The 27,519-nt window shown below is 41.7% G+C and overlaps 3 protein-coding genes across 5 annotated transcripts in view; 1 reads left to right on the top strand and 2 right to left on the bottom strand.

Moving 5' to 3' along the window:
* LOC103371785 (interleukin-6-like) lies at positions 1-2,996 on the top strand. The gene is made up of 5 exons (XM_008301235.1): positions 1-68; positions 163-362; positions 846-938; positions 1,019-1,162; positions 1,838-2,996. The coding sequence occupies exons 1-5, from the start codon at positions 53-55 to the stop codon at positions 2,057-2,059; spliced, it is 675 nt and encodes a 224-aa protein (XP_008299457.1). The 5' UTR covers positions 1-52; the 3' UTR covers positions 2,060-2,996.
* Positions 2,891-12,289, bottom strand: tomm7 (translocase of outer mitochondrial membrane 7 homolog (yeast)). Its single transcript, XM_008301244.1, has 4 exons — positions 12,267-12,289; positions 9,893-10,098; positions 7,731-7,779; positions 2,891-3,230 (listed from the first exon to the last, which is right to left on the bottom strand). Exons 1-4 carry the CDS (start codon positions 12,287-12,289, stop codon positions 3,215-3,217), a joined length of 294 nt encoding a protein of 97 aa, XP_008299466.1. The 3' UTR covers positions 2,891-3,214.
* The window catches only part of hycc1 (hyccin PI4KA lipid kinase complex subunit 1), a 21,045-nt gene continuing 5,053 nt past the window's right edge, over positions 11,528-27,519 (bottom strand). For 2 of the 3 annotated variants that reach the window (XM_008301236.1, XM_008301237.1), the window contains exons 2-11: positions 23,976-24,057; positions 23,195-23,296; positions 22,403-22,582; positions 21,457-21,537; positions 21,253-21,368; positions 20,306-20,401; positions 19,468-19,584; positions 19,017-19,104; positions 16,819-16,981; positions 11,528-13,821 (exon numbers count right to left, since the gene is read on the bottom strand). In XM_008301236.1, coding sequence (XP_008299458.1) covers positions 13,304-13,821; positions 16,819-16,981; positions 19,017-19,104; positions 19,468-19,584; positions 20,306-20,401; positions 21,253-21,368; positions 21,457-21,537; positions 22,403-22,582; positions 23,195-23,296; positions 23,976-24,026 — 1,512 coding nt within the window. In that variant the 5' untranslated portion in view covers positions 24,027-24,057 and the 3' untranslated portion in view covers positions 11,528-13,303. Of the gene's footprint in view, positions 13,822-15,290; positions 15,635-16,818; positions 16,982-19,016; positions 19,105-19,467; positions 19,585-20,305; positions 20,402-21,252; positions 21,369-21,456; positions 21,538-22,402; positions 22,583-23,194; positions 23,297-23,975; positions 24,058-27,519 lie in introns of all 3 variants that reach the window. The other variant, XM_008301238.1, reaches the window with a different exon arrangement.

A 27,519-nucleotide genomic window follows, 5' to 3' on the forward strand; every position in this document is an offset into this window, starting at 1 on the left:
AGCCTTCAGCAGCATCAGCGGAAACTCAACAGGCTCTTCCCAGCAGCGAGTCATGCCCTCTACATTCAGTAAGTTATTCGCAGCCTGTGGTGTTGCATGCTTCCTGCCTTGTCTTCCCCTTTTCTTTTTTTTTTCATTCATTCATTCATTCATGCTCTGCAGATCTACGCTCGCTCACTGCGGCCGCGCTGGCAGCTCTGACGCTGCTGCTGTTTGCGTCCGGAGCCCCGGTCGGAGACGAGACCGCCGAAAGTCTGGCGGGCGACACCTCGGGTGAGGAGGGCGAGTTGGTTGAGGTGGTTGAGGAGGAGCCCTCTGACCTGAAGAAGCTCCTTCAAGTCACCCAGCGCCACAAGAAGGAGGTGAGGGATTTATCAGTCACTGAAGTTTTACTGAGTCAGTTTGAAAGTTGGAGTGCATGAGGCTGATGTCTCGCTCTCTGGGGGGAAATAAACCCTGCTCTCTAATAAATAATGATCGGGCTTAACAATTCATAAGAAAGCTAGTTTGCATTGACTTTTTTGAGTTTTTAAATGGAATTATGTTCAACCAACACACGACATTGAATTAAAGGAATGAACTTTTCTCTACAATCTAAGGTGTTTTATTAACTTCTTAAATTGTTCAGGTATGTTAAGTTAGGGGGAGGGAAGGAAGACTGAGTTGTCAAGCCAGCTGCATCAAGATACGTCAACTTGAATTTAGTTCTAAATCAACGAGTTGAGTTTAAGTTACACAAAATATTAAGTTGATTCAAATACCAGTAGTATCACGTCAACTTATCCATGTTTAGTTATCTCATTTTTTGGCCTTAATCAGTTCTCTGCTATCATCTCTCCTGTCAGTTTGAAGATGAGTTCCAGACTGACGTGATCTTCCTCGAGCACTACAAATCCGCCTCGTTCCCATCGAGGTGCCCGAGCTCCAACTTCAACAAGGTATTTGGTCTCCTCCTGTTTAATCTTCCCCGTACGACTTGATGCGATGCACTGACGGTGTTCGCCTCTCCTCCATCCAGGAGGCTTGTCTCCAGAGGCTGGCCCAGGGCCTGCTCACCTACACTGTTCTCCTCAAGCACGTGGCGACGGAGCTCCCCAACAGCTCCATCGTCACTGCGGCCAAATCATTCAGCGGGCCCATCATCACCATGATCAAAAATAAGGTACGTCGGACAGGCTGGAGACTTGTCTTTCGGGGCTGGACGTTGGGGAAGAAGCTAATATTTGAATTTGTTGTGGCTTGTAACAATAACACATTTTATTTGTATAGCACACTTGAAAATCAGGCGACATCTCAAAGTGCTTTCACAGGAGGGAGAGCAATAAAATGAAAATCTGAAAATTTAAAATAGATATAAAATACTCCAACAGAGCCCTATTTAAAAGCAGAGTAGAATAAATGAGTCTGCTTTTGAAGGCAGAGAGGAGCTTTACCCTGCCGCTGTTTTGACGCCACAGCTTTCATTTAGTTCTGTAACAAGTCGCAACCGGTAGTGAAAGAAGTATTCAGAACTTTCACTTTAGCAGCTACACCGCAAGATACAAATAGTCCACTTGAGTAACTAACTTTAACTGTAACAGGAGCTACGATGTGTTTCTGCAACTATAGATATGTGTTTTTTGAAAACGTAGGGGGACTGGAAGTGTTGAATGGGGCACAAAATACAAATACTTCACTACCTCATGACTACTTGAGCACTTATAGTCCACCAAATAATTATAGATATTTGAGGGAACTGCCCTGCTTTAGTTAAATATTTTCACTTTTACTTCTGTTTTTTTTTTTAAATTATTATTACTGTATCTTGTTTCAATGACTTTACAATTCTGGCCCACAGATGAAGCACAGCGAGCGGGTCACGCCGCTGACCAGCAGCCAGGAGGAGCAGCTGCTAGCGGGGATCAAAAACCCCGACAGCTTCCAGAAGAAGATGATGGCGCACAGCATCCTGTACCACCTCCACATCTTCCTCGTTGACGCCAACACGTCGATGAAGAAAATGGAGAAGAATAGGTGGCGTACGGCCGGCGCGGGTTTGCCGTCCATTAGTCCACTGTAGCAGCTGTTAAAAAGATGAACGTAACAGCGCTGTGAAGGGGAACTGGGTGCTGTTACCACCGTTACTCCTGCTGCTGCGAATGCTATGACAAGCTGTAGCTGTAGTACGGGTACATGTTGACTACTGTAGGCCTGAGAGCTTGAATCACCTTCTATATTATGCCTTATTTAATCTATTTATACTTGCTTATTTATTAGAAAGAAAAAAAAAATTATGATTGTGTCTTAAATGCACTGAAAATATAATTTGTTACCATTTTAATTCTATTAAGAAATTTCTGGATTGCTAATTTACTTGCTTGTTAAATAAGAAAATAATTTATTTAAAAGAAAACCAGTAACTGGGTTGTTTATTTTTTTTATAAGCAATTTCATACTGAATCTGTTAACTATTTATTTTCACATGTAAACTGAATTTACTGCTCATTTCGCAGTAAACACACAGAACTGGTACGACTGACTTGACGGGATGTTTTTTTTTTTTTTGTACGCATGAAGAAATAAAGTCATTTGCATAGATAAGCATGTTTCTTCCTTGCAACTCTTCACACACTTTCAAAGCGGCGACGCATTTTGTATCTCTGCATTTTCGCCTCGACCACGCTCAGATTGTGAGCGGAGGCTGGAAAATGTGACTGTCGAACCGGAGAAACAGGAAAGAATAACAAAGATTATGGTAAGAGATCTGTGAATCACTACTTCTCTTATATTATTGAATTTTCTCTTTTTATATAGAGCAATGAATTCTGTCTCATTTTTCACCATCACATCCAAATTCTGATTTTTCCACGAGATCATCAATCTGATTCCTCTATTAATCAAGACAAGGTTGTCAGTTCTTTAAGGATTTATTTTCAGAAACTTTAAATTACAAAATAAAAGGAGAAACACATGAAAAAGATCCTCAAACATCAGCGTCACACATTGACAAAAAAAAACATCCAACTGATAGTCCAGTCAACACTCTTTGTACATTTACTGTGTATGCAGCAAAACCACACTCAACATGGAAACAGATCGCATTCGCTCATTAGACATTGACTGACAGGATTTGCAAAAAGGAAAGTAAAAGATGGTATCCATTTCCCGGCTTTCCGATGACGTCAGCTACATGACCTCGATGCGGTAAAAGGGATCGGTGGTGTGAAGGTGCTCCTCAGCCCCACAGCAAACTAGAAAAATAAAGAAAATGTTTTTAAATTTACAAAATCCTCCCGAAAGCCTGATGTTTGATGTGGTCAAGGTTGGTTTTGTTCACGTGTTAATTTCTTGTTCCTGATTGCAAAGCAGTGACGTTATTTTGCCCACTGATGCCGTTTCACAATAAAAGCATCGCAGCCTGAGGTTTTGAAGCTTTGTTTTAGTCACATTCATATCAAAGGATTCATGTTGGTTTGGAAAACTGGATCTGCTTCTCACTTTGCCTCACTACTGAAAACCAGCAGTACAGACTCAGAACAAATGTGATTGGTTTTCAGAATATAAGTATTATACGGCTGGTCCGAATACAATTTGTTCTCCGGATATTCGGCCCCAATTAATATCCCGAATATTTTGGGGGTGCCGCGCGGTGGTGGCGAGTGGGTATTCGTTCCGACGGGGAGGATGGGGGGTGCGTGGTGCGGAGATCAGAATTGATATCCCGATACCAGCACAGCTAACAAATAGTCAGTTTTTGGGTCCAGCCCTAAAGCATTACTGAACAAAATACCAACAAAAAAATCCGTGGAAGGTCCAACGTTTTATACTGGGGTCACGTTTTTTTGGATTAATTTATACAAATGCAACACCAAAGATCTGACCAGCAGATGGCGCCATTTTGGACTGCAACAAATCCTTAAAAAAACATTTTGAACACAGCTGCAACATAAGAAAAAGCTTTGTTTCAACAAGAATTTAAATCATCTTCTGTAGGATGTTCAACATCCAGATTTACAGGTGATAAAAGACCCAAGTTGACGTTATTGGTGATATAACAAGACTGTCAAGATGTTCAGCGAGGGGAACCGAAGATGGCGGAAAGCGATGCTGCACGCGACAACTACAGTGCGCGATATCTGGCATTTTCTCACAGAAATTACTGAGTGGAAGAGTCTTGTAGTGTTGTCATGATACCAAAATTCTGATCTTCGTACCCGGTTAAATGTGTCCATACAGATATTAAAGCAATACTACGGCAGAACATCAGGAAAAGTCATGGACGAACAGAGAACAGAACATGGAACCTAAAATGTTCTATGTTTGCATCCATTAAAAACTAAAATCTGAAGATATTTTGACAATGTTGGTGCACGGCAGTGGAGGATGCAAAAACAAGTAACTAAACAACTGTAGGAAATTGCTGGACCATGGTTTGATCAGAACCTTTTAAACATCCAACAGCAACACTTAAGATCAACACATTCACATATAAAAAGATACTTGGAGAGCGATGTGCTGCTGCTCTTGTGTGACCATTTCATTCATCCAGTTTCTGCAGAAATTAGTCTGACCACTTACAAGTGCTGTCGATAAACGCTGGAATTTTTGTAGCTCACAGTGAATTAACTCCTTATTGAGCACTCGTTAAAATACTTCAGTTTCAACCTTGGAGTGTTTGTGGTGGATAAAAGAGGACATTTCTTCTTTTTTGACTTAAAAAAAAAAAAAATCAGATTTAGGCTGCAAATCAAAGTAAAATAAAGTCAGTTTGTCACAGAATATATCACCTGTTTGATTAGTACAGTCGTGACTTGATAATCTGACCCTTAACAATCTGAAAACCTCGCTATCCAACAGGTTTTTAGGAAAAACGAACTGAACCCATAGAAAATAGCCTTAACATGCCGACAGCCTTGGATTCCGACTCCGACTCTGACATTATATGTCACAAATAAGGATAACGGCGTATTATCTGACTGAACAATCCAACAGATTGGCTACGTTCAGACTGCAGGACTTGATGCTCAATTCAGATTTTTTTGTGAAATCAGATTTTTTGTGAGTTTGTTCACATTTCCAATTAAATACAACTTGCATGTGATCTGCTGTGTGAACTTCATACGACCCAAAAGTGTCCCGCATGCACAGAAGAGGACACAACGACGTCACACGCAGCGAGCCTGCTCAGTGTTTGTGGAAGTAAACATGGATGGTAACGATGGAGTGCATCTTGCCCGCCACTTCCCCGTCGCTGCCGATGGTGGAAACAGAAGTGTGAGCGCTAACTAAACTAGCATCAGCAGCCAAGTAATACCTGTGCGTTCCGGCCACTTCCACCCCGGGGGTGTGCTCTGATGGGGTGGAAGTGGCCAGAACGTGCACAATCCACTGGTCAATTAGGCGTGAAATCCAGCGATGCATAGTGTTCTAACAATACACTAGTTATGACAACTATAAACAATAAATATTAACGACAAATGACCCTTCAAGCATCAGGCCCTCCTTGTATCTATCCGAAATAAAAGAAGGTTTTACATTTAGTGTCGGATTATCAAGTCACGACTGTATTTGAAGGCAGGATGCTACTACATTATCGGTCACATCTGCTAACCCATTGCTCTTTGAATCCTTCCAAGTCAAGATGTCTGTTGGGGAAAGTTGGACATGTTGGCTTCCTCTGTCCGTATTTAGGTAAAACATCCTTAATAAACAGGTTTTGTTGTGTCTCTGGGCTCTCACCCTGACCATCGACTGTTAGCACACTTACGCAACTCACAAGAAATATTAAAACACTGTCACTGTTTAAGTATCGTTACTTATAAAATGGAGCGGAGCATCATTTATAATGCAAAACTTTTGTAGTGCTGTCACAACTGCAATTTAACTGAAATCACAATGTCAAGCAAAATAATTAGGTTTGTCTCATTGATGACAAGCTCCACATTAAATACGTAAAAACTTTTCTACCTGTTATTAAAATGACTTGTGCAACTGGTCGATTATTTCATGACTAAAGGAAACCCGGTCCAAATCATAAATATCAGGACACTTCTTTCATTCATCAGGCTTCAGCACATTCAATGTGAAAGAAGGCGACAGATTCTACATTAAAGTGAAGGTTTTTTAGTTTCGAGTAGTTTTACAGATAAAACTGTGTGAGATATAGTATTTTGAACACGTAATGGGGTTTTCCAATGTGGGGTGGTCGGCGTCCTGAACTGATTAGAGAAACTTCACACTTTACTCTGTCGTCTCCGACGCAGTTTCGGTTCTGAGGACAAGGGGAGTGAAGGATATTGAGCCTCTCCTCACTAAAAACATTTGGCTCTATGTTTGTGCTGGATAAGTCCTTTAACTCAGCAGTCCCCAACCTTTTTTGCACTACGAACTGGTTTTAAGCAAGAAATTTTTCTACAGACCGGTCATTGCACACATGACAAAATATTATTTTTTTCTTTTAGTCTCATTTTTTAGTTTTCTTTAAGTCTCAGAAATGAATAAAATGACTTGTTAAATATGTGTTTACTTTTTCTTCCGTCTCAGCATTGAGTCTCTCCCACTATCCAAAGAAGCTTTTTGGAGAAGTTTGAGGTTTTTTTTCATACATTTCGGCAGCTGTTAGACTGACGGCTTCGTTTAACGGCCGAGTATGAAAACTGACAGTCAAGTGCGGAAAACAACCACAGACAAAAGTGACGGGAAGATGATCTAGTACTTTTTCAAAATAAAACACCCTGTAGACTGCGCTGGAAATAAAAATAAAACTTTTTTTTTTTCCTTTCTGTGCGGCCCAGTACCGGTCCGCGGCCCAGTGGTTGGGGACCACAGCTTTAACTCAAACATTAAACAAGTCTCTAGGACGTCCTTCTTTCACCTGCACAATATTGTCAAAATCGGGAACCTCCTGCCTCAGATTGATGCTAAAAAAAGTAATAATAATGGTTTGTGCATGTGTTACTTGTAGGTGAGACCACTGCTATTCCTAATTATTACGATGTGACAGCAACTCTCTGAAAACCCCCTGCTGATCAAAAATGCTGCAGTGAGACGACCAAATAAACTAGAGAGAGACATCGTATTTGTCCGATATTAACTTCCTGGAATTGGCTCCATATGAACACAAAACCTTGAAGTGACCCCAAACCATCCTCTACTTTTGCTGCTTTGGGTTTGCTGGGGTACCTTCCATGATACACCGACCTCCTCGTGTAGTTTCTGCTTCTTCCTCTGTCCTAATGCTCACTCTGCCCCTCTGGAGCTTTTCTGATGGGCAGATACCATCAACACCAGCCTGCTCAGTGTTCGTTACTATTTGTTGTTTTTCAATGCTCATCTTTTCTCTCTCTGCTCTTCCTTAACCCCCTTAATGGCCAAGACAAGACAGCTGCCCACCCCGAGTCTGGTTCTATTTTAGCATCTTACTGTAAAAAGGGATTTTTTTCACCCCACTGTCACCAAGTGCTTGCTCAAGGGGAAACTGTTTGGTTTCTCTCTAGAGTTTTGTAAGGGGTTAGTTCAGAGTTGACATATGCTATGATTTGGGGCTTTACGGATACATTGAACTGAAGTGAATCCTCAAGTCTTGATTTGTGTTTGAGCGCAGAATTCTCCTTCATTCATCCTGCGTATTATGGGCTGTCCCTTTTTTCTCCCTCACTTTGACAGGCTCTAATTTGTCTTCCATTGATGCAAAGAACTTGATTCTAAAAGTTTTCTTATTGTCCACAAATCTCACATCAGCTTGTCCCTACCTCAACACTGTAGGCTCCGGCATTCCTGGATCTGCTCCTCGTTTGAAACCTGCAAAATCAAAACCACAAAGAACAATTAAACGATGCTGATTTATATTTAATACCAGTTCCCAGAAATATATGACGAAGTAAAAACAGAGCCTGATTTACATTTTATGGCTTGCAGCTAGATGCAAATCCTAGAATGGGTGAAAGTACTTTTTTTTTTTTACACACACATTTGTGAACTGCTTCTGCAAGTCATACAAAAAATCCCTTAACAATTAGGCACATCCTTTTGAGACTGGATGCTCTAGTAAGTCATTTACGATGAGTCAGCAGATTGCGTTTTGACCCTGCAAAACACCCACGTTTCAATAAACTACACCATTGCATCACAACACACCAACACCGGTGGAGCGTAGTAGAAAGTAGTGAGCAGCACATTCATTTCCACCGTACATCCCAAGTCAACCATTATGCAATAAGTACTTGTGAAAAAGACGGAATTCCTCGAAGCCTAAAAATAGTCTCTCTCTCTTAACCACTCTCTTAATTTGGGGCAACAACAGGGCACTAGTTTTTTTTATGATTTTGCAATAAATAATTAATAAATAAATAATATGACAGAAAAAAAAACTTCAGCATTAATTTTACTGTCAAAGACGGTCAAAAAAATGTTTAAACTGAACCCTACAGAGGTCCATAGTTTGTTCAGCGACTACGTCCGTCCTTGTCTGCATTAAGTATTTTATTGGCTGACTTTTAAATAAACATTTAAATGGTAGTAGATGTCTAAATTGTCCGTAGGTGTGAATGTGAGTGCGCTTGGTTGTCTGTCTCTCAGTGTGGCCCTGCGATAGACTGGCGACCTGTCCAGGGTGCCCCCTGCCTTCACCCTAAGTCGGCTGGGATAGGCTCCAGCCCCCCCGCGACCCTAATGAGGATTAAGCGGTGTATATATAATGGATGGATGGTAGTAGATGGCGGTAAAATCAAGGGCAACGCATACTCAGTTCAGGAAAAACTCTCTCTCCTTAAGTAAATGAGCTGCAGAAGAGAAACGCATGCAAGGGTGTGGGGGTGGGGGGGCAAAAAAACACGTAAAGAAAGGTAGGAAAGTCAGATAGAAGAAAGTGTGACATCAGCATTGGCGTTTCCCATATGCTGAAGCCACAGAAATGTCACTCTCACAGGGCAAGTCCGCCGGCTGTGAGCTCACACATGCAAAAGTTTCAACTTCCCCAACTAAACCTCAGCAATGCAAAGCTTGTCTCGCTGCACTTTAAACCACCAGGTATTTTAAACAGACATGTGGCACTAAAACACAGGTGCAGAAATTACAGAGCTATTGTTACTGTGGTTATTGTTAACAACTGTTTTGGCTTTGTATCAGAATTTGTACAATTTGTGGTCAACCTTTGGATCAAAACGTGCTCTTACTCACATCTGCAGCTCCACGTAGCTGCTAAACACGCCTGTCCCTTACTTTTAACTTATTGCTTTTAAAATAATTAAATGCATGGATTTCTTGTCTTTTATAGCAAACAGAGTCTAAAGCTTTGTATCTGTACACATACTTGGCCAACAAAGCTGATTCTGATGTCTGGAGAACAACAGTTTTGAACTTTCAACCCAGGGCTGTCTGCTTCACACCACCAAGGTCAACAGCTTGTTGCATCCAAGCAGATGTGGACAACCCTGAAAGCATCATCACCTTTTATCACCTTTTTGAGAACCTCAGCCAGTTTAAGGTGCCACGGCTTGCTTTCAAGGAGGACAGTTTTATCACTTCGGTTTAGATTCACCCACAGAAACACTAAAGGAAGTTTATTCCTACACTCATTCAACATCAACACAGTCTACAGTGCTTTACGTGCACCGCAGCACTTTTCCACGGGGGCAAATGCTGCTACAACGTGTGGCTGAGCTCCACTTAACACACCTGATGTTACAGTAATAAAATGTTGTTCTTTCAATATTTTTAGCCGCTGTTAGTATGACAGACGTAATGTAACAATAGCTATATGCTTCCCAAGAGCGACGCCTCCCTCATTTACCACAAAATAACAATAATAGCTAGCTTGTAGTTAAAGGCTAACAAGCTAAGCTAACTAGCTAACATTAGGGAGGCATGCCTCCTCAGCTCCCCGACATTCCCCTGCTCCTGTTCGGATACTGACCGAGGTACAGCACGGTTGGGATGAAACCCCATCGGATGACAAACTGGCCGCATTGGAATAGCTGCTGCAGCCGCTGTTTGGTCTCTTTACTTAGTTTAGCCATTAGTTTATCCTGAATAGCGAGGCTTCTGCTGCTTCCAAGGACAGGGAGGAGGAAGTGACGCAACAGATTTACCTGACAGCGTCCGTCTGTGACCGGCCGCCATCTTGTGGACAGAAGTGTTACTGCGGCTCCCCTGCAACTCACATTAAAACTAACTAATAATAATAACAACAACAACAACAACAACAACAATAATAATAATATTATTATTATTATTATTATCAAAGAACATCTATAATATTACATAACATTCGTGGGCACATGGAAAACTGTTGTACATGTTAATTTAGGATTTTTTTCTTTCATTTTTGTAAAAAATAAATAATCAAAGAAATTTTGATTATGAAGCTATAAGCACAAAAGTTGAATAAGACAAAATTGTTTATGTACAGTTGAAACCCGAAGATAACATACACTGTGATAAAGGACATATAACCTTTTTTTTTCTCTCATTGTCTGAAATTAAATGAGACTAAACATTTCCTCTTTTATGTCAGTTAGGATTACCTAAATTATTTATATTTGCAAAATGCCACAATAATGACTGATAATTTTTTTAGAGAATGTTTTACTAGTTTCAGAAGTTAGAAGTTTACATACACGAAGATTACTATGTCTTCAAACTAATTGGGAAAGCCGAGATGATGATGTCATGGCTTGGGAAGCTTTTGATAGGTTAATTGACAACATTTGAGTTAATTGGAGGCACACCTGTGGATGTATTTTAAGGCACACCTCAAACACTCTGCTTTCTTTTGTGACAACATTGAAAAATCTAAAGAAATCAGCCAAGATATTGGAAGGAGAATTGTGGACCTCCACAAGTCTGGTTCATCCTTGGGTACAATTTCCAGATGCCTGAAGGTTCCATGTTCATATGTTCAAACAATTATACACAAGTATAAACACCATGGCAATGTCCAGCCATCATACTGCTCAGGAAGGAGACGGGAGATGAAGTGTTTTGGTGCGAAATGTGCGTATCAACCTCAGAACAAAAGGAAAAGACTTTGTGAAGATGCTGCTGAAGCTGGTCAGAGAGTCATTATCCACAGTGAAACCAGTCCTGTACCGACATGGGCTGAAAGGTTACTCAGAGAGGAAGAAGAACTTTACTCCAAAAGCAACATCAAAAAAGCCAGAATACAGTTTGCAAATGCACGCACAGTTATGTGTCTTTTTATAGTGTATGTAAACTTCAGGTTTCAACTGTATATCTTAAATTCTAACTTTTTACATCCCAATTAAGCCTCTAACACTATAAAAATACATCCAGTGTTGAACAGATAACTAGTGGAAGAAATGACAATGCTCAGTAGTATTTAACCTGGCAACACAGGCTGATTTCTCATAGACACATTAGATAAAATGTGTTTTTCAGCCGTAGATGTATGTGTACAACAAGACAGTCTTAACATTTTGCAGAGAGCATATGTTAGGGTAAAAATAACCTCTATTTAGTTTGAAAGTCTTCATGTAATGTTGATTCATGATCCCTCGTAGACAAAAAAAAACATTACTGAGCAAAGAAGTGAAATATAGAAACACTTTATTCCCAGAAGTTGTAGCGGTGAGTAATTTTTCAGACATAGAAAGGCCAATATAATCAACTTTAGTACAACAGTATGATGTACAACAATAGCTTACCCATTCACATTCTGTAAACCAACATACAAAGAAACATGATTGTTATTGTCCCACCAAGCTACGGACACTCAACAGCGCTAGTACACAGACAACAGAATACAAGTTTTGCTTGAGGGTGGGGCAGCATGAATGCTTGATTTAGGACATCAATTGTAGCAGATGGTTTTGAGTTTTATTCCTTTCTTGGTACAAGAGAATATCATCATGTCTTGCGACGCGACGATGTGGTGAACACGCAAGGAAACACGTCACTAAAGTACAACAAACAGCTGGAATGGTGGGTGGATCTGAAGACAGGAAAGATGCCTTGTTGCCCCAGATGTGCTCTCACTGTAGAATAGGAACATATTCGCTTAAGTTTTGGTTAAACTAACACAACTTTACTCAGAGGTATCAAATTCTTTAATCGGTGCAAGTAAGTAAACTGCAGGTTGTTGTGGTTTTAAATCGTGTCGGATAGGTGGCAACACACAAGAGTCAGGAAGGAATCATTACAGAGCAACAAAGCATATTTCTCTCACAGGAAAATACCACATTTGAGAGTCAAACCTCTCTTGTTCATATGAAAATACCAAAGTTGAAAGCACAACTCATTTGCTCTTTCATGTGCAAAAAATTCAATACCTAAACAAATCGTACGCACTCATCGTCCCCAAGAATCTGAATCATCTTTATCATTTGTCAGAAGTTGAATTTTTCTTTTACGCTTGCCATCGAATTCACAGCAATACAGGAAGCTGCTCGAGGAGCGATGGGGGGGGAGGACACGAATATTGCTTCTCCATCGTGATCAGAATACTGTGATTGTAAACAAAGACCTGATTCTTATTATACTGCTTGATTATTTAGTGGTTATTTCTCATTGTTTCTTTTTTTTTGTCAGGAAGAATGAGGACTTTCTTTAAAGAAGCACAGGTGACAGGTGTGGACGTTTGGTAATCAGCCCAAAAGATTTAAAAAAAAACACTGAACAGGATAGATTTGTATTGCTATGGGAAGGGATCCATTATTTTTTTTCTTAAAAAAGTAGTAGAAACACTCGTTTCAACTAAGAGAATCATACCTTGTTCACTGTATCGATCAGCAGCCTTTTTTTTTCTAAAAACAGTTGTACAAACACACATACATTACACACTCACACACACACACAAGCATGCTCACACATACTCAACACCTGCCCTCTGACAAACCTGGGCAAGGTAAGGATGGATGTATGGAAAAGCCATGCAGGGCAACAAATGCTGATTAAATTATTTTCCAAACACTTTTCCGTACAGTTTTTTTTAGTTATGACAGGCCGCTCTCCGAGGGAGCGCAGTTCTTTTTTTCTTCCTGCTTCACTGCAACGGCGCACCACTAAAATCAGTGAAGCTGGAAGTGGTATCCCTGACACTCTGACTCCATCAGGCTGAGAGGACACTCTGCTGGGGGAGAGGAGCTGACTGTGCTCTGGATGTCTGAATGAAGCAGGACAGCCGGTCAGTCTACAGCACAGAGAATCAAAGACGCCCAAAATGGAGTGACGGGGGAGGGAAACGGTGGGAGTGTTTCTTCGTGTGTTTGTGGTGCACAGAAGTTGGCATGGCTTGGAGTTCCAGGTCACAGGTACAGGGTCACAGGATCAGAGATGAGGGTTCGTACAGTCAAGAGTCACAAAGGGTTCAAAGGTCAGAGCCAAGGTGTACGCTAATGCTGGGAGAGCGCTGTGTGTGGTTTGGCGCGGGACTCAGGTACCCCAACCCTTCCTCCTGCAGGCTGCAGGAATAGCGGCCGGCTTCAGAGGCGGTGTGGTTGCTGGCAGGAGGGGCGTTGCCGCTGGCCACCTGCTCAAAGGAGCGGGAGAAGACAGCGCTGGCAGTGCGCGTCAGGCTGGTGAGAGCTCCTGCCTTGGGCACGGATTGGCTGGAAGTGAGCGTTAGTCGCTTGACCGACAGCTCTGTGTTCTCGCTGGCGGCGCGGCCCGTTGTCAGAGGGCCCGCCTCCTTGTCCTTGTCCTTGCTGGTGCGCCCGCCAAGCCGACACTTCTTCATTGCCTTGGCCCCCAGGTTCAACGTCGTGACGCTGTTGCTGATAGTGATGGTGGGTGGGGTCATGTCAGGCCCCACCCCACCTGGCCAAACCCCTTCGTCCAGTTCTGAAATATCCATCAGCTCATCCGGGGAACCCAGATCCACTGCGTCTGAGAGACAGACAGAGGGAGACAAACAAGCACTCGCATAAAAATCAAGAGCTAAAAATATCTGCCTCATCTGTCATCCAGCCCATCTAATCCCATCAAACTTTCATTAGAATTACAAGGTCTATAAAGAATATATTGTGTATTCAATTTTTTGAACGGAACCGTGGCTGGATGACAGACGAGGTCTACTATTGTCCAGCAGGTGGCGCCTTCACACTGTAACAGCTAACAGGGACAACTCGCCACCTGACAGGAGACATGTAAGTTCCAGCCCAGCACACATGTTAGGAAAATCAGCAGCACTGTGAGACAACAGTCAGTGATTTAGAGGCCGAGGAGTGCGTGTTGTCCCAAAGGCAGGAGAGGACAGCATCTAAGAGCATAAGCCTAGGAAAGACCACAAAGGGAAAGTAGAGGAAAGCGAACACAGGCAGAAATAGTACACCCTAAATGCACATTTCTCCTCACTGACTCTCAAGGAACACACACAAACAGCTTTCCTGCTTTCTTTAAGGCATGCATCCACACCTGTGTGGGCGGCAAACCACCTGCATGTTCACAAATACACATTTCTGGTCGGTTGCTATCACTAACAGAACACCAGTAACGGCTGATGAACTGACAGATAAGCAGGTCCTGTTAAAGTCATTTATGGTCACATTTAGCCTGTTTAAAACAGGTCTGGAGCCATCAGTTGAACTTTATCAATGTCAGTATCTTTTGCTTCAAAAAAAAAAAAACAAGAGATCAAGACCTGCCTATCTGTCTTCAGCTCCTAGCTACCAGTCAGAAGGAAGTCATCTGTTTCCAGGTGCAACCCAGGACTAATGTGTCGAGGCGTACCACGTGTGAGGTAAAAGACTAGAAAGTGTACTGATCCCTCTGGTGAAAACCCAGCAGCTAGTCTCCATAACAACAATGTCGGAGAACAGGCTCCTGGAACTGCTAACAGAGATATCTGGGGTTTACAATTCAAGGTCATTAGGACTTTGTTATCGGTGACTATCAGCTTTCGTGGGATTTGTACCAAACAAGATAGAGCTAGCATAAAAGTGTGTGATATATTTGTTGTTAAATGTTATTAAACTGCTTTTATACTCATGTTCCTTGTTTAACTGATGCTCTCTGTGTTTAATATGATTCACTTCATTTTACTCAGCATTAATACTTCACATTATATTTAACGGGACTCACTCAAACACATTTCATTGTTATGCATTTTTCATCAGGTTATTGATCTGTTATTCGGGGAGATCTTTAATAATTAATTTGATCTTTCAGCAGGAGATCTTCGTGAGGAAGCTTCAGCAACAAAGGAGAGAGTAAATGAATGAATGAATGATGATGGATAGAGATGAGAGGAATAGTGCGATTAAGCCAAAAGAGGGTGATGGAGTCCAGCGCAAAAGGTAAAAAAAAGGGGGAAGTCCGCATGCAGCTTTTAAGATCACGCCCCCACACACGGTTACCTAGGTTACCCCGGGAGTGGGGCAGGGGGAAGGAGGGGCAGGACCTTAGTACTGGCTCCTCCCTGTGGAGGCCGACCCAGAACCCTCATTCTCCACCATTCGCCTCACAGACTTCTGCCTCCTGACCTCCTGACCCCGTGTGCCGGAGTCATGGCCTCGGGGGTCCATGCTGACCTCAGAGGCGGCACCCAACATGTCGCCGTCAGGCTGGGCGCGGCCGTCGGCGCGTGGCCGCAGGGAGTCTCCATTGGGCATTCGCTCGCCGCTCACGCCTGTCACACTGATTTCGGGGATGGCCACACCCCCCAGCGCAGCCTCACTGTCTACACTCACCTCCTGGGACTCTGGTGGGGGGGGGCCATGGGGGGGTAGTGGGACAATATGTACACATGTATACACACACACCCATGCAAACACACAAATGGACAGACACATTTCATGCATACATGCATGAAAAACAAAAAGACACCCATATGCACAGGCACGCACAACCACAGAAACACAAGACACATAAAGGTAATCAATGCAATGGCAGAAAAATAAAAAGACAAAAAAATCATAGTGATCAGAACATAACACATGGTCAAAGTACACACCATATGGAGATGAATACGAACACAGTATTTGAATGGAATCGCAGTTCTTTCCAGATCACCACTCACCCCTACACATGAATTAATATTTAATAGAATTTTCTGCTCCATCATCTGCTCATAACAAAAGCTTTGTGCATAAATGAGAAGCTTGGATCAGGGCTCAAAAGAGCAGGATCCAAGACATGAAAAATGGGTGTTGGGCTCGACGTGAAGACACCTACTAATTAAACTTGCCGAAAGCTGTAATTTCCCAGAATTATCTGCACTCTGAGAAAAGATAGCAGCTCCCTTGTAATTCTAAACCACAAACATTTATTCTAAAGAGCATGGAATAAAAGGAAGACTCATTTGTTCTGTTTTCATCCAAAGACTGAGTTGAAATAAACTTAAGATAATCATATTCTGAAATCAATGCTTACAGTCTGCTTTCCTATTTTCTACCACTGGCAGAATTCGATATTGAATCTCTCTGCCTGGCTGAGTGGTTTCATTTTGAATGTCTGTTTTGTCTCCGTGTTGCCACCAACAAAGAAATTCTAATAAATCAAACAGGAAGTCATGGTTTTTAAAAAGCAAATTCTAAAATGGAGGCAGACGGTACTAACTGCAAGCTAAGGACGGACAGTCTACAAGCTTTGGGACTGAAGGATGACAACAACACTCATAATGAACACACTAAGTGTCAGACAGTGAAATGGATGAGTCAGTAGTGAAGCCGTACAAGCCTTGTGCTCTCTCCTTTGGCGTGCATTTGTTCACCAATCGAACACTTCTACTTTTTTTTTTTTTAAAAACCATATAAATGTGATATCAAAATATTTACAGAAAAAATATGAAGTGTAAGAATTCTTCTCTTGTTTCAGCCAGTTGATCTCCCACAGCTTTGTGCCTGCATCTCAGATTCCTTTGTTTCCCCGGTGTATGCATCTTACCGTGTCTCTTCCAGCGGTGTCCCCTGATAGACAAAGAGGTGACAGCGTTCCGGGAGATCCTCGAGGAGGTGGGTGTTATCTCCACCTGTATGCTCCGTGCACCCTCCTTGTTGTTGCTCTTCAGTGCTGCACCGTGCAGTGACGACTTGATGGCATTACCCACCTGAAGATAAGAAGAAGCACACACACACACATTACTGGTTCAGAAGGATGCCAGAAGGATTGCTCAGTGCCCCGGAACTTGACTGACTCAGCCCAGCTTCACAACTTGGTGATGTTCATGCTTCTTCAGTCCTCATCCATTCTACATGTGGTTCACACTCTCACTGTGTTGTGCTGCTTCTGATCAGCATGTGTAAATACCACAGCAATTACTGCTAAATATGAAGCGTGTGTTACAGTAATTAGTGTTTTCTCTCCGTGCTGAGACAATTTACTCAGGGAGAAAATTGAGATGGTTTGCATGGACAGCACCTCAATGCACAAGCTTAGAATTGACCTTTCAAGTGACGCTGATGGGTCTCATGGACAGATTCTACCCGGATGTGGTTAAACTAAATGAAATTCATCCCTAAATCTATATGAAGCCAGTTTATTCATCAGGTCCATACTAAGATCCATTTGCAATTTCTGATGCAGTCTCCAGACAGACGCATAGGATGCATGTCTTTACTCTACAAGTTGAGATATTATATTTACATTATTGAAACAGAGAACAAATTCATTTTAGACAAAAGCAGCTTTAGGTACTTCTTCAGCTTATGACCAGTTATCAGTTTGCATTAATTTTAAGAAAAACTTTACTGTACTGAAAATGCTGTTTCCATTTTTCAAAGATATTATGTTTTTTTTAATGACCCCTAGTATAAAACTATTTACACTAAATAAACTTAAGTTATTTTAAACTAAATAAACTTAAGTGTTCTACCTTGTTAATGTGTCAATATGGTGGTTTTTTTACATGCTAGAAAACAAGCAGTTAACACCATGGCTGAGCATTTCCACCTTCAAGCTGCAGTGTACCGATGACAAACGCACAGATTCAGACCTCCAGGGTTTTATTTGTAACAAATCTAGGGAACCAATCCAATCAACTTTCAGGTTGGGGCTTCTGTATTATTCGTCAGAATCAGCTGCCAGGTCAAACGTGTAGTCATGTTATCTTTTAGGTCGTAGGTGAAGCTGATGAACTTAAGCTGCAGCGAGTGGAGAAGGGAAGCAAGGACTATGTATATCTGCACATTATAGACAAAGCTGCAGTGTAGAGTCACATTGAATTCATTTTTAAGGTAAGAAGGGATTATTTGCATGGAAAAAATCTGAAATATGTAACTTTGATACATAGGCACAGACAGAGATACATAAATACTGAAGTGAAGGCACTAGTTTTTACCAGGCTTATGCCCAGGATTAAATCTAAACACACAGCAGTAACTGATGGAGTTGCACAGACTAGGAATGTAAGAAAAACAAACGGGCTTTGTATTTCACTCTATATAACACAGTTTCACAAGTCTTGGTATAATAACTTTTGCTCTTGCTGGAAATTCTCAAGCGGCACTTGCGCTAATGATCATGTAACAGTTGAGTACGCAACATCAGGTAGAAGGTTTCATAATCACAGCATAACACGTCTTTTGTCTGTGAGGTTGCAGCACTCTGGTCTCATGAGGATCACATCAGAAAGTTATGCTAAGCTAGCAGCCACCTGGTGCATTCCACTTGCAACATGGAAAAACAACACTGTAACAAACTGATATTTTTAGCCTTCGACAGTATGATATCTGCATTTATAGCATGTGTCCCCGAGGCTTTATAAATGTCAACAGTATTCCTATTAATATAAATCTAAATGCTGTGTATTTTGATTGTTTTGAAGGCGCACACCTTGACTTGTGTTGTAATGCTGTGAGCTTAGGCTCAATCCTCTACTCCCTGGGCCTCAAGGATTACAGCTTAACGGAGCAGAGTGGAAAGCATGTAAATAATCTAGTGGGATTACACTCTGCTTGCAGTCTCTGACACACACAGAGACTAACACAATGCAGCATACTGTGCTGTGCATGAATCAAAACCAGAGGTCAGCATGTGCATCTCAATCACATGCTCTTTCTCTAGCACACACCACAGGTCCAAAAGCACACAAAGTACATCGAAGAAGATGTGATCGTAGCAAATAAACGTATTATTGAACCCACCAATAGAGCTTCAGGGAACAACTCCAGCTGTGCTCGATACAGAACGTCATCCAGTGCTTTAGATCCCAATTCAACTTCACCGTTACACCTGCACATTGGCAGAAACACAAAATCAAATCAGACTTCAGACAGTCGGGATGTACGTATTCAAATAAATACAACTTATATAGAAATTATTCACGATGTCAGAAACTCTTGTGTTTCGTATTGGACTCCACATGCTGTCACACTGTGAGTAAAGATCACACATCATTCGGAACATTTAAGGCAGTGTGTAAACTTTGCACTCAGATAGAAGTGTCAGGGCAGTATCAGTTTGACAGTGCAACCAAATATCAGGCCACAAAGACAGAGTACACCACACAGGCTCTGAGAAAGGTAAGTTGAAGTTGAACAGTGAGGCTGTGGTGAGCCCTTCTGGCTCTGTGCGCAGGCTGGTCGGTACACTCACAAGGCGTAGTGGATCCCAGTGATGAGCTGAACCAGGAACTCTGACGTGACTGTCAGTCGTGTGCTAATGCCTTTGTAGCGACGCATCTGTTGCCGTGGGTAACCGCATATACATACCCTAAAGAATAATCAATAAAAGCAGGACATTGGATTGGTGAAACAGGGAAACCACTTCACTAAACCACTTGGTTGCAGCTCCATTAAGGCAGTTTACTTCCCTGTTGTGAGTTTCTATGAATATCAATAACAATCAAATAAACACACGACCATACACCATTCAGTGTATGCTACACAATGTTTTATTGCTGGCTCACATAACCCTCAAGATTACAATGAACTTAAAACTAGTTGATCATTTTCAAGCAGCTATAATACCAGTTGAAGAGGAGGCAACTAAAAATGAGTTGACACCTATAAATTTGAAGCTGTCGGGGCTGATACATTTTTTGTACGCCGCTGACAAATAGCAAACTGTCAAGAGGAAATCAAAGCTGATGACTTCTCTTTAGCACATTTGCTCAGCTATAGTTGGCAGATTGCCAGAGCCGCTGAGCTGGGATGTGTGTACATTAGCAGCTCTTCGCTGAATAGCGCTATCTTGGCCCTCTCTGGCAGTAACGTCTATAACAGGATCAAATAAACAAGTGCTTGCAAAACAGCAGGTATGTGTGTGTATGGAAATAACCTCTATAAAAATATTAAGTCTGACAAAAGCAGCATTCAAGTCCTAAAGTATGAAATTAGTGCATTAGTGTGTTTGCAAAAGGTCCTCTAGTCAAGTCACCCACAAATGCTACAGTATATTAAGAAATGCTGATGTGCGTATGGGTGTATTTTACCTGGAGCTGAGCTGGCAGAGAGACTGCAGGGAGGTGGAGGTCATGTAGCTGAGAGCAGCGTTGTAGCACAGCAGCAGGAAGGTCAGCACCTCAAATCTCAATAACACAAACAAACCCTTAAAATAGCACGATATGTCGGACTGCATTACATAAAAAGATAGCAATATCTTAAACACATTAGTGCAGAAATTCACTGACACACTTTTGCTTCCATCCATACTGTAGCTAGAAATACTACCAAATAACACACTGAGGGATTTCCAAAGCAAATTTAAAGTACTAGTAAGATAAACACACCAATAAGTCCAACATAAAGTCCAACAGCTGCTGCTACATTGAAGAGATTAGGATCAAAGTATCTCTGCATGATCTTAGAAAGCAGCCAGACTTGTTTTGTCACAGTAAAACTCTTTATGTTAGTCTGAAACAGTACTGAAAAACGCAGAGGACGTTCAAGTGACGGCGCCACTGCCTCCAGAGTTTTGTTGCAGCTACATTAATTTCGGAAACACTGACAGCGAAATAACAACTTCAAATGCAACAAATCAAAGACAAATGCCATGGGCTGGCACTGACGCTGATGCATCATGTGTAAAATAATTCGCCACGGCAGCAGCAGAATTCATGATCACCACGCAGGTTTTCATGCATCCAGGCCATCTGATATAATAGTTCAATTAATCTCGATAATATATGCTGCACAGATTAAATCCAAAGTATGCATCGATAAATAAAATAATAACTCTATATGTGCTTCCTTGTCAGACTGTAATCCCCTTTCATGTGTGTTTCTGTTTGTATTGATGTCTGTTGTTTGCTACCACTTATAAGCATCCAGCCTGGCGTCGTGCTACCAGGAAAGCCCATTTTCAAAAAGAGCACAATCCCCACCTGGCTGACACATCACCACCTGCACAGCAGACTTGCACACTGATCAAGCCTCTTACCTGTTCTGTGCTGTAAAGGTTTCTCTCTGGAGATGTGGCCCGCTGTACACCACCCTGCTCAGTCCGTGATTGGCTAGAGCTCCTTCCGTAAGGGCCATGGAGCCAATAGCTGAAGGCTACAGGTGGCAGGATGAAGTTTATTTCATCAAATTTCCACAAATGCAAGTTAAGGGTTTGTGTAAGTTTGTGTGTAGCTGTACTCACCTCGTGGTACACTGAGGGTTTGCAGAGGGAAGGGACGGTAAAAGATAATACTTTACTTTGTCCATCTTTATCAACTATTTCCTGTGAAAGAGAAAGACAGGAAAACAAAGATTATTTTTTTTCTGTATGAGTAAAAAAACAAAAAACAGCAGGCTTTATTTTTGCATGTGCCCTAAACCTCTAAAGAGCGTGTTCTGATCTCTTCAAGCACACTCATCTGCTATGAGTGGGTGTTTTTGTGAGGACCTCGGGGTCTTACTTCCCCACTCAGTCTGCTGGTGTGTGTTTATTACTGTGTGAACACAGACACACACAAACCCCAGGGTGTTGGTGTCCCCTGTGTGCATGTTAATGTCAAACAGATTAATGAGAACCAGGCAGAATGGTGAGTGACGGATGACCTATTCTGGTATTCAGAAAGGAAGTTAGGAGACTCTGCACTTCGCTGATAGATAGCACATGCAGAGCCAAAATGGATGAAAATAGACTAACACTTTAATATTTACTAGTGCTGGCATCTCTCTGTGGGAGGCTAATACGCTTATGGGCATTTGCAAGGTGCAATCCATCCATATTGAATATGTGCAAGGTCCCTTTGTTTCACTTCTTCTATTTTGTAACCCGTATTTCCTCTCACTCTCCATGCATAGCTGCATAAACAAGGCAGAAAATAATCTTTCAAAACTCATGACGCAGATCCCAGAAATAGTTGAGTAGTTAAGTACCCTGCTTTGGGAAGTGCATGATTATGCCCACTTGCTAAGGATCAAGGAGTTTTCCTGTGTTTTTCCTTACTTTGCACTTACTGCAGTGGAAACATTGTATTGTTATCGACAAAAGCACCACTCCTCTAGTGATAATACATAAAAAAGGGCCACCTCTGAGTCGCAAATCTGGTGCTGAAAACTATATAAACTGTCACCACGGCCTTCATCATCTCCCCTACCAGATTATAAATGCCCAGCAGTAGGGCTTCGATGCAGCCGGAGGTGTGGGGGTCTCTGGCTGCGCTGACAGACAGGAGGCTCCACAGGAGCTCTGGCAGGAACTGTAGCGTGAAACGCTGCAGCTGCGGCTCACCGCTCCGGTAAAACTCAAACAACTGGTGACACACTGGCTCCAGCAACTGGGGAGGACAGAAATCCAAAAGCACAGGCACACGGTTAGTCAACAACACAAACGGGCAGGCAGCGACTGCCAGTGCACCTGTAATTAATTTTGCATTTGGCATCTATACTCACCGGCCACTTTATCAGGTGGACTGTGAAATCTAATGTGATCTAATGAAACGGCTCTGCCACAAGCTCTACGTGTCAAAGCTTCTGCATATTCAGTTTTTGTTGTTGCTGTCAAGAGGTTGTTATTCGTGTATGTTAATGAACAACTTAAAATGAAAAGCAGTCCGGTACACCACCAGCTCAATATTAAAAAAAACAACAACATAAAAGCAGAACTATCACCTTTTTGACAACATCGACAGAAAATGTAATTGAAGAAGCTTTATAGAAGTAGAATTTGCAGTCGAGCTGTTGTATTAGATTTCACGTGTACCTAACAAAGTGGCTAGAGGACGTAAAAGATGCTACGTGTGGGTGGGGTGAGTAAAGGTGTAATAATCATGGTATATGGTGGGATCAAAAACATGGCAAAATAGTCACAAGTGCCGGTCAAAGGTTGTGTGGTTGTGAGTTTACGATCTAATGTTTAAATGAACAGAACAGTTTATACGTGTACATACATCGCTGTAGTTCTCTCGGATGACTTTGTAGAGTGCAGGGACCAGGGAACCTTTTTCTTTTAGCGAGGCAGCATAGGTGGAGACAGCACTGTCAGGAAGGGTCTGAAGCACACAAACACAATTAGTTTGACACACTACGGACTTAAGTCTGAGTGATTCTCTAAAAATAAACACCCAGCAGGAGAACTTGAGAAGAGATGACTAAACATTCAAACACTTGTTGATGCAGTCAAAATTTGATCTGCTCAAACCTGACCACTGATTCCGATTAAGTCCAGGATACATGATCGCCAAGTATTAATGAAGTAAGAAGTAGCAAATACAAATAACACAGCAATACATCCAGTTTTGTAACTGAAGGGGAAACGCTCCAAATAGATAGCTTGATGACATTGAAAGCTTAAAGAGCCAGGCAGTGATTGTGTTTGAAGTATTCCCTGGTGACATTGATCTGATCGTATTTGGAGGTCAACTTCATCGAGAAGGGACAGCAGATTGGTCCTCATACATTCACACACACAAAAAAAAAATCTCATCTGCTCCTTTATTATTCCTGACTAAGCTGCAGCTTTGGTACCAGTCACGCATCACTGAGTGCTCATGTTTGAGCAAGAGTGTGCAATTTTCTGGGAACGAAGCACTATATGGAGTGCGTTTGTTTATGTGCATGAAATAAATGCTGTCAATAATAAGGAGCAGCAGAGGATACTGCCTACAGATCATGGGCGCATGCTTTTTAATGTTGTGTTTTCGTATACGGGCACCGATACTAAAGCAGTACCTTAAATTCTGACAGCCATTCCTCCACCACTCCTTGGTCCATAGCCAACATGTTCCCTCATCTGCAGTGGAGTCACCTCTACCTAAAAGAGAGAGAGAGAGAAAAAATACTTTAGAAATACACACTCTGCGTAGCTAACACAGCAAACATACTGTAGAGTATTCGCGCAGACACACATAAAGACACACACCTACAAGTAATCAGAGCGTGAACGAAGCTCTTTCCATGTTTGCCAGGCTACTATTATTTGGTGTCCTCCTGATATAAATATTCTATTACAAACGGTAAACAGTGCCATGGTCGTGGTAAACGTACACGCTCCGGGCTTCGATTCAACAGTCCACAGAAGCGTCAGTCTCTCCTTCCCCCTCACTCTCCTCCTGTTTCCCTCTCATTCCTTTCCAGACACACACCTCTGCAGAAACTACCCTCTCAACTTCAGCTAGCAAATCATGAAATAAATAAATAAAATAAATCACCCACACACAGAAACCTGGCTGGCTTCACTGCTGAAGCACTGATGAGAAAAAAAACAACACAAAACATGGCACAGTTGAATGCAGATGCTCGCTGAACAAGCTCTACAAGAGAGATGGACAGACAAAAAGAGGCTCTTTCCTGCTTTTGTTAACATTTTCATGACAAAATGATTTCTCTGTTCCTGGTCCCTCCATCTCCGCCTTCCTCCCTCTTTGTGATCTTTAATACCTCTTGCTATCAATCACAACGTAACACTTACACGGTCTGCATGTTAACTCCTCTCTTTCCTATTCTATGCACTCAACCTGCATGCATGTAGCTTTCTTCCAATTAAATCTCACACATCTTTTGATTTCCAGTGTTATTTTAGTTCTCTTTGTGTTGTAATGAAGCTTCTGAAGGCTCCTGTCTGACACATCAGTGCTGCACTCACATCAGAAGAAAGTGGAAAATGGAAGAGAAAGTGCAACAGCGAGACAGAAAAAAACTATCAGAAAACCTCAAAAAAGGTATTTTTAACCACATTTCAAAATATCAGCTACACTGGGGGTGTAATGAGGACACAGAACAGTATTTGAGAGTAGCATCTGTTCAGTCTGGTTGTTCTACAGACAGACACAGTATATATGTAGTCCAAGGATAAGGTTTCTCTTTGTACATATATATGTTTGGAATATAAATTAAGATGATGTCAGTTTTATTCTGTAATGTTCAAACATAATGCTGCCATAGCCACATACTGATTGCAATAAGAAATTATACCGTACCGCTGAAATCTGAATAACTGCTCAACTTTAGCAAAGCTGATATCTGTTGTTTTTGTTTGTTAACGTTGATTAATGTGAATAGAAATACTTGATAATCAATCATCAATTAAGGTGACAGTGTACATCCCTGAAAGATTAGTCTACCCTGCAGCTTAAAATGATTAGTCAATAAATCAATTTGCAGAAAGCTGACAGTTTTATAAATTATAGGAGAGAATTAAGAATAGACACAGGACTCTACAACCAGAAGCTCTGAGGGCACAGTGGTGCTTTCAGCTATTTGCTAATAGATCTTATTTTAGCACGTTATCACGCCAACATTTGGTAATTAAAAGTCCAGCTGAGGATGAAAAGAATGTAATTAGGTTTGCAGGCACTCATAAACCAAAGTATTACACAAATTAAAACTTTGATCTGATGATGACACTAGAGGAAAAGTCTGAGAATTACCAAAGTTATTAAAACGTATCCTCACAAGGACACATATCTGCACCAAATATCATGGCAACCCATTCAGTTCTTATTCTCTCACACACACAAAAGAAAAAACAAAAGAATCACTAAACTCATTGGGATTCATCTTGGTTGGATCATAGATGTCAGAGTAATCCAGCCAGTAGTTTGCATATTTCAGACTGGACTGTCTGCTTTTCTCTTGTTTCATTTTGTAAACTAAAAATCTTTTGGGTGACAAAACAAGCACATCAATGTGAATGTCCACAGACTGGAGACCCCTTAGCCAAACATATGCCATAACACCATGGCTGACCTGAGATCTGTGCTTTCTGCTGAAGATGAGGAGAACACTGTCTGTTTGTCTCTGACCAATGATCCATTTTTTCCTGAAAGACATATTGTGCCTGTGGCGTGTCTGTGCTCTGAAATTTCAAGTACAGAGCTAAATTGGCTGTTGAATGCAGAAACAAAGTCCATATTTGGTATGTCTGGTAATAGAGGCTGAGAAAAAAAAAAACTAGGGAGGAAACACTCCTTCTATGTGCACACTCGTCATGCAGAAACATGTGTTCAGACTTGGGCTGAAGATGGCATAATTCCATCTTTTACGACCTGTCCACTTTCAGCATTTCGTGTCGTGCATGACAGACGTGCACAAAATAATTTACGATTGATTTTTGTCTCCTCCTTTCCCTGTCCCTCCTTTGCTCCCTTTGTCCCTCTGCTCATCCTCCCACACATCATTACTCCTTCCTCATCCTTCCTGCCTCCTGATGTATCTTTCATGCATCCAACTGCTTTTTTATTTATTTCTTTTTTTTGTATTATTCTGGTGCTTGGTTGCGCCATGGCAGCCAGGTGTCTATTTATGGACCGTACCAATGACAGGAATGACAAGGGGGGAGGGGAGCCAGTGACTCATGAAATGGGTAAGGATTATAAAGCAGAATAGCCTCCATTTAGAGAAATTAGTCCTTTGTGGCAGCCTGTTGTTCCGTTATTTCACGCTGGTGAAGACAACGAGGAGGACAGCAATATCTAACACCGGCATATGCTTTTTTAATGGCAGGCTAACTTGAGTTACAAAATAAAGGCTGTGATTAGAGTGCGGATGAGTCAGTCTTGTAAGAGGACAAATTCTCCTCCTACACTTTCAACCCATCAACACCGTTAATGCTGGTGTCTGGGGCACGGCATGGGTATCATCAGCATGCAGGAAAACACTGGAAGACTAAAATCAGAACCAGCCTGCCATGCCGCCTACCTATGTGATATATTTGCCTCCTAACCCGGCAGCGGGAGGAAACTGCTGCAACACAAAGTTAGATCCACATATAGATACAAGACAGATACACAGAACAAATATGTAGAGAATACAAGGGTGTGAAAAAGTGGGGGAAAAGTGAAGGGTAACATTAGCTGGATGTGGAAAAGGCTTTCATAAACTGCCAGCTAAAGGTAACACATAAACAAACTACATGGTGGATTCTTATTTTCTGCAGCATGCATTGGATTATGAAGTTTTTCACCAACACTATATATGCCTCAAAGTATTTTAAAAAAAATAATAAATACAAAATTTAAAAAACAACCAGTCCAAACTACAGCTGCAACTAACAAATATTTTTATTGCCGATTAATTCATCCATCCATCCATTTTCTATACACCACTTAATCCTCACTAGGGTCACAGGGGGCTGGAGTTTATCCCAGCTGACTCAGGGTGAAGGCAGGAAACACCCTGGACAGGTCACCAGTCTATCACAGGGCTACACTTAGAGACAGACAACCAAGCACAGTCACATTCACACCTCAACATGTCTTTGGACTGTGGGAGAAGC

This window comes from Stegastes partitus, unplaced genomic scaffold (genome assembly GCF_000690725.1).
Source record: "Stegastes partitus isolate 25-593 unplaced genomic scaffold, Stegastes_partitus-1.0.2 Scaffold1645, whole genome shotgun sequence".
Classification (NCBI taxonomy): Eukaryota; Metazoa; Chordata; class Actinopteri; family Pomacentridae; genus Stegastes; species Stegastes partitus.

Excerpts from the sequence above, each read along its gene's own strand:
- LOC103371785 (XM_008301235.1), top strand. Across the intron at positions 363-845 it reads CCCAGCGCCACAAGAAGGAG|TTTGAAGATGAGTTCCAGAC; the intron begins GTGAGGGATTTA and ends CTCTCCTGTCAG. Across the intron at positions 939-1,018 it reads CGAGCTCCAACTTCAACAAG|GAGGCTTGTCTCCAGAGGCT; the intron begins GTATTTGGTCTC and ends TCCTCCATCCAG.
- tomm7 (XM_008301244.1), bottom strand. The coding sequence starts at position 12,289 with ATGAGTGCGTACGATTTGTTTAG. Across the intron at positions 10,099-12,266 it reads AGTGCGTACGATTTGTTTAG|ATGGCGGCCGGTCACAGACG; the intron begins GTATTGAATTTT and ends TCTGTCCACAAG. Across the intron at positions 7,780-9,892 it reads CCCAACCGTGCTGTACCTCG|GTTTCAAACGAGGAGCAGAT; the intron begins GTCAGTATCCGA and ends TTGATTTTGCAG.